At 41.5% G+C, this 11170-nt stretch overlaps 1 protein-coding gene across 1 annotated transcript in view; it reads right to left on the reverse strand.

The window, feature by feature from the left end:
- LOC308368781 (NLR family CARD domain-containing protein 3-like) overlaps positions 1-10911 on the reverse strand; it is a gene marked incomplete at both ends in the record, with an annotated part of 16089 nt that extends 5178 nt beyond the window's left edge. The window contains 7 exons of the mRNA XM_080843041.1: positions 1448-1494; positions 3073-3246; positions 4273-4354; positions 5326-5417; positions 5706-5882; positions 6340-7945; positions 10656-10911. Coding sequence (XP_080699167.1) covers positions 1448-1494; positions 3073-3246; positions 4273-4354; positions 5326-5417; positions 5706-5882; positions 6340-7945; positions 10656-10911 — 2434 coding nt within the window. The remainder of the gene's footprint in view (positions 1-1447; positions 1495-3072; positions 3247-4272; positions 4355-5325; positions 5418-5705; positions 5883-6339; positions 7946-10655) is intronic.
- Between the last annotated feature and the right edge of the window lie 259 nt (positions 10912-11170).

The raw sequence follows: 11170 nt of genomic DNA on the forward strand, positions 1-11170 counted from the left end.
TGATGAGGTCACATTAAGAGCTGATTCATAGATACAAATAAGTTTGAAATTCATCCAGCTAGGAATGAGAAATGTGATTCGGAGATCGCATAGACTACTTGCTAAATCATTTAGAATTAGCAGCATTGTTCTTTTTAACTAGCGCTTGCGAGTTGACACACCAGTAGCAGCCTATCCCTGCATGTCTAAGGTTAATTTTTCCTGCTTAATGAAAATGCAAGCCCATATCTAATGATATTAGCCTATTGGTGATGATCGACCTCTTTCAAAATACCGTGCACCTTTAATTTTGTTTCTCTTACCTCGCCATTCACCTGTCTACTACGATATGTCTGATGATGACCGATTGACGTTGTGTTGTCTGATCTGGGAGGAGGAGCTGCTGCGCAAGTTTCGTGCACGATATGCCTACTTCTCAAACTTGCTCCAGATGTCTAGGCCAGCCTATCCCTACCATTATTACAACATTGCTCGTGAATTGACTAGGCAGACTGCCAAAATCGGCTGGAGCTGCTGCGCAGGAGAACTCCAGACCCGGCCGCTTATGTGCCGGGGCTCCGCCCCGGACAGCCCCGGCCCAATTTAACCACTGGTCATACTGAAGTTATGATGAGATTGTGCATTTTACAAGCCCTTTAAAACATGCTATATCTACAAAATATATGTATATATACAGAATAAAAACCTGCTATCTCCCCTAACTCTGTCCCAAAATGCATAATTTTGATAAAAGTTGCATTTGTTGATTAAATCTAGCGCACAACTCTAAATGAAATACAATATTGATGGCACAAGTCAAATTTCTCCATTGCCTTAGATTGCCTCCATTGACTCTCTATTAAATCAGTTTTTTGGCTTTCCTGAAAAAAGGTATAAATGCACATAGCAGGTTTCATCAGGAAGCCAACGGTATGTGAAATGTCTTCATTCAACCACAAAAAATAAAAAAATCTGTCACACACACACACTAGCAGGCAAGTAAAAAAGGACACAACACAAAAACTCAGTTGTGTTTTCCTTAAGGTAGGCATCACAGACCAAACACTGCCAGACTTGATTCAGTCAGTTTCAGATATACATTTTGTTCAGCTTTCATTGTAATGATGGCACATGTCATGATAATCTTATGGCAGTAAGCTGGCAGCAACTTTCAGGGCCAGACACTGCAGTTGCTCAGCATCAGCTGTATGAGCTGGGAGTCGGCTTATTCACATTCATGTTTATGTTTTAGAATTATCAAGTCAAATGGCATGAGAAAATGACCAAGTGAAAACAAAGAGACAACAGCCTGATCAAACACACATAATCACATGCACTACTAAACCTATAAACTTACACAACCTCTTTCTCTTTTTTCATACACACACACGCCTCAAGGTTTCCATGTGTTCATATACAAATCATGTGTATGTTTTGTTTTCAGGGAAACATTTATAAAATCACTCACATTTTCTCGGTCCTGGTTTAATCCTTAACTCTCCTTCATGGTCATACCTCAAAAAAGAAGGGGAAAAGAAAATACAGTTGAGGCACAAAACTGTGAGTTTAGCATGTGAACTGATTTTAATCAATCAAAACTATATAAGTTTTGTAGATCAACAGGGAAAAAACTAAGCATGCAATACAAAAACAGTAATATATTTCATATTTTCTCCTCATGGCCTTATCCCCTCCCTCTGCAGCTGGATCATGGACTTCCACACTAGCAGACCACAATCTGTCAGCATTGGCCTCTCTCCTCAAAGACACTAATCATGAACACGGTGGCCCTCAAGGTTGTGTGCTGAGCCCCCTGCTCTACACACTCTTCACACATGACTGCACTGCGTCCTATGAGAGCAACTCCATCATCAGGTTTGCTGATAACACCACTGTCATAGGCTTGGTCACTGGTGGTGATGAGACAGCGTACAGGAGTGAGGTGTCAAGCTGAGTGACATGGTGCCATAAAAACAACCTTATCCTCAATGTCAGCAAAACTAAAGAGATGATTGTGGATGTAAGGAGAGGGAACAAGGACATCAGCACCAACATCATCAATTACTTCACATAGACGGGTCTGCACTGGTGGAGGTTGGCACCATTAAATTCCTAGGAGTTCACAGTTAGGACCTTACATGATCATAAAGTTCAGACCAGCTGTTCAAAAAAAGACCAGGAGCTGCTGTACTTCCTCAGGAAATTCAGTATGCCACCCAGTATCCTTATAAACTTCTAAAGGTTCTCAATCGTCTGCTGCAGTCTGGAAGTGATTATGTGCCTCTCTCTTGTCTGCCAGGACATGAGTGAGCCTGATTTGCATATTGAATAAAATTATAGTCTGTCCGAGATAAACTTGAGGTCACACTCAAACACTGGGTCACAACACCTTTGGAAACGATGATGCAGACACCAACAATCGCTTCCTGATTGGGTCTTAGTCACAACACATCCTTCCCTAAATTTGACACGCTTATATCATGTGACCTTTTTCCAGAGGAAAACAGCAGCATCAGCCTTGACTACCAGTGGCAAATGCAACGTGGATAACAAATTACATGCCTAGCTGACCTTGTCGTATTTTCAAGCAGCTGTTGTGCAGTTTAATTCTGCTTATGCCACGACTGCCTTCATGTGCAGGAGGCGAGCTATTATTCAAGCAATCTGCAACAATGCCCGTGTCCAGCAGCGTTATCAGCCCTACAAAGAGCGCATGTGTACCTAAATGGTAATGTGATATGCATTTTCAGACATCTTAATACCGATGGAGATTATTCTGGTAAAGAGATAAAATGCTCGTCTGGACGGAGATCATTCCGAAAGGTAAATGTATTAGTGTGGATATAGCCTCAGTAAGTGCTCTTAGAGAAGAGACTATTCCCATCCCCACCATGAGAAATCTCCCTCTGAATCCCTTTGAGCCTTGGTGCCCTCAGCAACAGCCTGTGTCACAAACACCAAGAATCACCACTGTGACCATTTTAGGATGTGGAAGAAAGCCCACAGATACATGGAGAGAATAGCCCATCTATCCAGAATATGTTACCTAAAATCAAAATGTTATTTACACACAAATAAACACCCAGCACTCACCTGAAAGTCTCTAGTTTACAGCTGGGATCATTCAGTCTGTCTGTGAGCTCTCTGACACCGGAGTCTCCTGGGTGATTGTAGCTCAAATCCAGCAGTTTCAGGTAGGAGGGGTTTGATTTGAGGGCAGAGGCCAAGAAAGAACAGCCCTTTTGTGTGATGAGACAATGCCTCAGACTGAAACAAGAGACAACAGAGTCAGACTTTACATTCATAAAAGGTATTGTTTTAGATAATCTTTTATAACTGACCAAACTGTTTCCAGCCTGCATTTTGGATCTATAAGTTATTTTGATCCTTTCCCTTTAAAAACTGCACACACTCTCCTACAGATGAATACAGCAGGGAACATCAGAAGGACAGCAGATGCAGTGTTCTCTGTACCTCCGTCTCTTTTGCTTGTTCTCTGTGTTTCATATAAATAAAAACAAACAGACACATGCTGTGAGGGACCGAGGCGTTTTTGAGATGTGGGCGACTTGGTGGTGAAATGGGGAAAAACACAGTGCAGGAGAAGGTGGCTCTTATCAAAATATACATGTTTATTTAAACGGAGACTCTCTAGTTTCGACCCCAAAACATGTGCCCACAAAATAAATAAACATAAATCAAAATACAGACAGTACCCAAAGTACTCCAGCAACTAGGCACACTAGCCACCTGCTTGGCACACTCACAAGCGAGGTGCCAAACTAGCCTCAGAAAATAGCCACAAAAACTCAGCCCAAAAAACTAGGCAAATAAACTAAGAACATAAACTGTATCCACAAATCTAGATACACACTTCACCTCACAGCAGGTAAGTGTTTTTTTTATTTGCTCATAAACCTCTCATGGCCTCTCATGCCTGTCTCTCCTCTTCTCCTCATGGAGTGAGGCACCCTTTCAATAGGGCAGCAAGATGGACTAAAGTGTTCCATTTAGGTCTCCTGGGTCCAACCACTGTCATGGGGAGCCCGGACCCATCCATTGTCATGGGGGAGTCCTCCCCATATTCGGGCCTAACTCCTCTGAGTCACGGTGAGAAGGGGAGAAATTCACCTTCTCACACACACACACACACACACACACACACACACACACACACACACACACACACACACACACACACACACACACACACTCACACTCACTCACACCCAACATTTCTGAGGAATTGTTGTTGTTGCAGAATAAGCCTTTCTTATATGCCTCATAACTGACCTCACTGTCTCCAGCTTGCATTGTGGATCTCTTAGTCCCACACAGAGCAGCTCCATTCCTTCATCCTGCAGGTCATTTTCACCTATGTCCAGTTCTCTGAGATGGGAAGATGTCCATTGTAGTGTAGATGCAACCATTTTACAGCTTGCTTTTGAGAGGTCACACCCATATAGCCTGTTAAAAAAAATACAGTTGATGTACACATTTGACACTATTCAGCACTTCGGTTCATACATTTATATATTTAATTGTTTACATAACGTCTTTCTCCTCCCTTTTGGGCCTATTTGAGCTCCTGTGCGCAGGAGAAATCTGAAATGGAAACTTTTTCTACAATGACATGTCTGTATGACATGTTGTAGAAATGAAATGATGATCCCTTCCCTTTATTAACTGCACACACTCTCATACAGATAAATACAGCAGGACACATCTGTACATAATGACAACAGATGTTGTCACAACTGTGCTAAGCCAAGCTCCGGCCGCTCCCCCTTTCTTCACTTTTGGACTCATACACCTCCGCTACAGCTCAATCACACCCTCACGATCACATTCCCAGCTGCACGTCATCTGTGTTCACAATCAGTACTGATCCCACACTTCTGGAACTCACCTTTCCACAGCAGTTGATTACTCATCCCAAGCACCTGTATTTCACCCATATAATTTCCTCACTCCCTTCACTCTCTGTCGATTCTAGCATCACACCCGCTACAATCCTGGATTATGCTTCAGGACCTTATGTGCTCCGTATCCCAGACCTCCACTGCCAATAAACTTCCACCTCCCTACAAACTGTGTCGTCCTGCCATTCCGTGGCAGAAGAAGTGTTCTCTGTATCTCTGTCTATTTTGCTCATTCTCATGTTTCATATCAATGGAAACAGACACACCAAGTAGCAATTTCGTAGGAATTGTTATTGAATTTCACCTTTTGAGTCTTTCTTACGTATATGCCTCTTAACTGACCTCAGTGTCTCCAAATTGCATTGTGGATCTCTTAGTCCCACACAGAGCAGCTCCATTCCTTCATCCTGCAGGTAATTCCCACTCATGTCCAGTTCTCTCAGATGGGAAGGTGTCCCTTGCAGCACTGATGCCATCATTTCACAGCTTGCTTTGGAGAGGTGACACTGATTTAGCCTGTTTAAAAAATATTATGTTTGTATGTTATAATATATAAGTGCTCATTTTATACTATTCAGCATTGACACTGATTTAGCCTGTTTAGAAATGAAGATTGAACATCATGTTGTTGAGGTATCTCAGTTACATACACAATTATAACGATTATTCATGTTTATACACGGTTAAACAATCCGTGTTTATCAGCATCTTTCTCTGCCAGTCTGTCAGAATACATTTCCAAAATGGTCACAAGTTGTTGTTAACAAGGCTCTACTCCAGGAACCCACCCAAAACTGTACTCACCAAACTCTCCTAGAGATTTTCACTACAGGAAGCAATCTGCGGAGCCCTTCCTCTGATCTCAGGTATTTCTTCAGATCAAACTCATCCATGTCTTTAGCCGACATCAGCAGCAGATAAGCCAAAGCTGAACACTGGGCTGGAGTCAGGTTATTCTCCTCATAAGCTGAGTTGATGTACCTTTGTAACATTTTAAACATATTCATAATAACGCCTGTTATTATTAGCCTATCATTTAAAAAGCAAATGTACATCTCTACTTTTAAAACAAAGTCCAGGAGAATAGAGAAATACAAATGACAAGAAACAGCAGTAAATAGCATCAATACCGACAAACATCAATTTCCTATTCACTACTACGGATGAAATCATTTCTGATGATAGTTTTGGATACCTAGATAATCATTTTGACCAAGTTAACAACATTATTTGAGAACTATTCCATTATCAGGAGAAAAATAATTGCACAGACTTGATGATTGCAATGCATTTCTGAACCACAAACAGTTGCAGTACTTTTACAGCACTTGTGTACTTTTTCATAATCAAACCTCTTACTCTGGTGTTGTTGACACCATGCTCTACTAATTGTGCAATTAACCAATTCCTTTGAATATGAAATGGCTGTATTAATTACCTGTTGATCTCCTCAACCAGTGAGTTGTCTCCTAACTCATTCAAACAGTGGAAGAGGTTGATCATCCGTTCTGGTGAGATATCATTCCTGATCTTCTTTTTGATGTATTGAACTGTTTTCTTGATGCTCACTTCTCTGATGGCTAACTGTGGCAGCACCACATTCAGGGGGGAATGGATTTTTGGTTTCAACATGGGAGCCAGGCCAAGAAGGAAACGGACAAAAAGATCCAAATGTCCGTTACGGCTCTGCAGGGCCTTATCCACTGCCATCTTGTAAAGGTCAAACCTTGAGTGTTTAAACAGCCAGCTGATTTTCTCTTTCCAGGTCTTTGGAAAGGGATTTGCCAAATGACCTCCTTCATGAAGAACAAAAAGTGCTGCCAAGAATTCCTGTACACTGAGATGCACAAAGCTGAGCATGTTCTCTCCAGTTGAGGTACTCGTACTGTTGAAGATCTGTGTACAAAGTCCAGCCTGCAGTGCTCCCCAATTTACATCAATGTCACACTCTGCCAGGTCCCTTTCATGGAAGATCAGGTTGCCTTTCTCCAGATGTTTGAATGCCATTTTCCCAAGTTTAACAAGGAACTGTCCTTTTTCCTCTGCAGTCATCTTCTTGTCCTCTGAGTATTTGTCATTCTTTATTTTGATCTGAGAGACACTATACAATGTGTACAATTCTGTCAAAGTTTTGGCTGTTTCTTTTTTGTTCTTATCTTCCAGTATTTCGTCCACCACATTCACTAGAATACGGCAGAATACTGGTATGCGACACAAGATGTGGAGGCTTTTATTCTTGTTAATTTGGTCAATGAGTCTCTTAGCCTTCTCTGGATTCTCTATGTTTTTCTGAAAGAACTCATCTTTCTGGAGGTCATTGAATCCTCGAACCTCTGTCACCAAGTTGAAGACGTTTTCTGGGATCTGACTGGCCGCTGCTGGTCTGGTTGTAACCCATAGGAGTCTAGAGGGCACTAGAGTACCTTTAATGAGACTTGCTATGAGCACGTCTACTGATGACTCTGCTAACGGCGTACAAATACATTTGTCAAAGTTCAGCTTGAGTCTACTTTCATCCAAACCGTCAAGGACAAAAAGAATTTTGCATTCACTCAAGTCAAGGATGTATTCCAAATCTTTCCGATAAGGGTAGAATAGCTCAAGAACATCAAGAAGGTTGCAGTTTTCTTTCTTCAAGTTTAACTCCCGAAATGGAAGAACAAAAACAAAGTCTATATCTTGATTTGCTTTGTCCTCAACCCAGTCCATGACAAACTTCTGCACTGCAATAGTTTTCCCCACCCCAGCAATTCCCAAAGTCAAAACTTTTTTGTCAGAGTCTTTGAACACTTCTGCCAATTCGACTTGCTTATCTGCAGAACTTGGTCTTGTCCCAATCTGGCTCATGTCAATTTTCGCCACTTCATGATCATTGTGGACCCCACCTGTGCGGCCCTCTACAATGTGAAGCTCAGTGTAGATATCTTGTACTTTGTAACGTATAGACTCTTGATGTACATCAGAAATCGTTGTTTTCAGGTGTTTCTGAACCTTCAGTTTTAGTGATGCTTTCTTCTTTTGAACCTCCTCTGCTGCATTGTCATCTGAAGACAGCAGAAGTCAGATGTAATATAGTGAAAAGGGAAATAACTTGTTGTTTATATTACATATGAAACCTAATCTTAATATATGATTTTTACTTTTTAACTTTGTTTAGCATTTTACTTGCACCTTTCCTGCGGTTATTTTTGTAGTTGGATTTTCTTTTTTTCCTCTTTTATTTCTCTAAGCCCTATGCTAAACATGCATGGATAAACTATCACTGTTTATCACTGGTTAAAACATGTTGCATGCATAAACCTACTTTGTTCTTCTTTATGTATACTTATACTTAACTTTACATGTCTGTATCAATCTCCAAGTCTCACAAATACATTTACCAAGGTTAGCATTCTTTCATATGTGAAACGTATATAACTAACAGTTTCAGTCAAGGTTTAATACAAGTGAATAATGACCAATACATATTGGAAAAACAATGAAAGTAAACCAACATACAAGGACACGACACACTTCTGTTCATCCTTCTTCACTGGCTTCTGATTCTCCACTAGACGGTAGCCACCTCTTCAACAACATCCTCCTATCTTAACACCCTTGTCCAGGTCTACAGTCCATCTTCACCAATGCATACTACCAGTGAGCAGAGAGTCTGGTGGTCTCTCCCTACACCAGTCAGTCAAAAGCCTCGAGCTGTCAGTAGTGCCACTGTGGCGGGATGAGTTTCCCAGCCCTAGACACTCTGCAGCATCACCCCCAAAGCAGATGAACACCCAACTCTTCTCTAACATCTTGTGCACTTAAACCTTAAAAAAAACTCTCTTCTTTGTCCTGTTCAGCACTTATGAATCCCCAAGTCTAACCTACTTATCATCAAATATCATAAATACACCTGTAAGTGAATGAGACACCATAGACTCCATTACCCACAACTCCCTCATCACATTTCAATCCTTATCAACACTTCAGTGACATCGCATTGGTCACATCAAAGTCATAAAAAGGGTGACGCATTTTGCCCCTTAAAACATGATAACCCCTAAAGTCTTTCTCTCTGGCGTGGGTTCACAAACCGTGAACATCATTCAATTAAGAGATACCCTCTCTGCAGAACAAAGGACAACCCACGACATCGTATTGAACTTTTGGCCGAAGTTAAGAAAATACTTTGACTCGTCTAGTTGCAACCAAGTTATACCGGTAGTATATTACTGCAGCCCAGCAGTGTTCTGAGTAGGATAAGGCGACCGGCTTCCCTTATTCGTTCCTCACGTCAACAGAACAGAAATACATCCTTCTAAACCGAACGGACCACCAAAGGCCTCCGCGAGTTCGCCTGACGAGGCGCAGAAAGAAGGACAGACGGACATTCAGTGAACCTACGTACCGCGTTGTTCACGAGGATTCCGAGAACACAGTTGAATGCTAAGCAAGAGCGTTCTTCACAGTAAGGCTGACATCTGGGCAGAGATTAGTCTTATATGTGTGTTAATATATGTGTGAAAGTATTGTTGTTTTATTTCATTTATGATTTAAATGCTTACTTTGTAATTCACAGTGCACGGTCTGTATCCGTGCTATATCCTGCGTTTGTTTTTACTTTCGCTAAATAGCTAGAAACATGCATGCACCTTTTCTCTCTCTCTCTAACTCCCTCAATCACCATTTGAAAATATACACGTCCACATCGCCAGTTAAGTGTTGTTGAATATTTTGTTTTGAATTAAGGCAGCTTGGATTTAGTCCTTAGGACAAGAATCCCTTTGTTCAGGCATTCTTTACCCAGAGAGAGGTGCCCCTGCCCCCAACTAAGAAACAAACGAGTTCAGGTCTCGGACCCACAGCCTTGTCTCCTAAATGTAGGGCTTGCGCACTCTTCACTTCACGCTCACAGCCTTTATCACCTGCGCGCTTGCACATAGCTTCTCTCTCACTCCCCCTCTCTCCACCTAGCGCGTAACCGAGCATACCTGCGCATGCACACACACACACACACACACACAGACGAGCAGGCTCTCATGCCCCCTCCTCTGAAATCCCACCTCCACTTGGTGCCTGGTTTCATTGTTATACTCAGTTGTTAATGTGATTAATATTAGCATTAATTACTGTCTGTTACCTTTAATAAATTGTTTATTTAGACTTAAACAATTGTCTTGTCTGTTGTTGTTCCAATATTCCACTGAAAGCCATTTTCCGCCAACCAAGTACTCCAATTGCCTTCACTTCTCTGGTTGTTCCATGTAGTGTTATAGACTTTGTAGTGATATTGTAGTATGATAGTATTGTGATACCATACTCAGACTGTAGCATAGTGGTACAACTAGAGCTTTCTATTTTTTTTGTAATTTAATTATAAAATATTAAATACTAAATGTAATGATTATTACATAGAGACTGATTTAATTAAACTAAAGTACCAACCCCGGTTTCACCTACACACCAAGGTTTGTGTATCATTTGTGTGTATGTGTGTATGTGTGTGTGTGTGAGTATTCAGCTAATATGGCCGACATTGGGTCCTTACCCCCTCCTTGTTGTGGCATGGATGATCCTCTGCTCAAGGCTAGGGCGTTCACTAGAGAGTGAGTGAGAGAATGTAAGAGAAAGATACAGAGAGAACAAAGAGACAGATAGACCCAGTCACACAGAGGGAAGAGATCGAAAAGGGGAATGAATGAGAGAAAAAGTGGTAAAATTCCTCCAACATACACAAACATGCACCTCATCAGAGACTGTGAGCTACACACTTACAATCTTCCAGATGTCTCTCCAAGTCCTTTGCCAACTGGTTGTGGTTCATCTTCTTCAAAATTGACAGCAGGATGTCCCCAGCTCCCGTGCTGTACACCTTCATCATCAAGTCCACAGTGTCGTTCGTGTCGGCGTTCTCCAGCTTTCCCGATGGGATTTTTTTCTGGTCCCCAAGGTCGTGCTTAAACTTCTTAAATTCAGCCCCCGTGAGGTTCTCCAGAGTGTCCCTCAGCACTTGCCTCGGAGTTGCCGTCATTGTGGGGTCCAGATTATTAGTCCACTACGAACTTGATGCTTGGGTTCAAGCTGGACGAGTTTTCAAAGAGGCCAGATGTTGGGGGGACAGTTCATGTTCAAAATGGGAAATTTTTTAAAATGTTCATGAGCAATTGTTTTAAAGCATAATTTTATTTTTTACAATTAAATTCTTCTTTCCCTGTCGCTATTTGTGTGTGTGTGCTTTTGTCCATGTTCATGTTAAATAAGAGGTGTTAGTACACAATACAATATTAGGA

The sequence above is a fragment of the Sprattus sprattus genome (genome assembly GCF_963457725.1).
Source record: "Sprattus sprattus genome assembly, chromosome: 1".
NCBI lineage: Eukaryota > Metazoa > Chordata > Actinopteri > Clupeiformes > Clupeidae > Sprattus > Sprattus sprattus.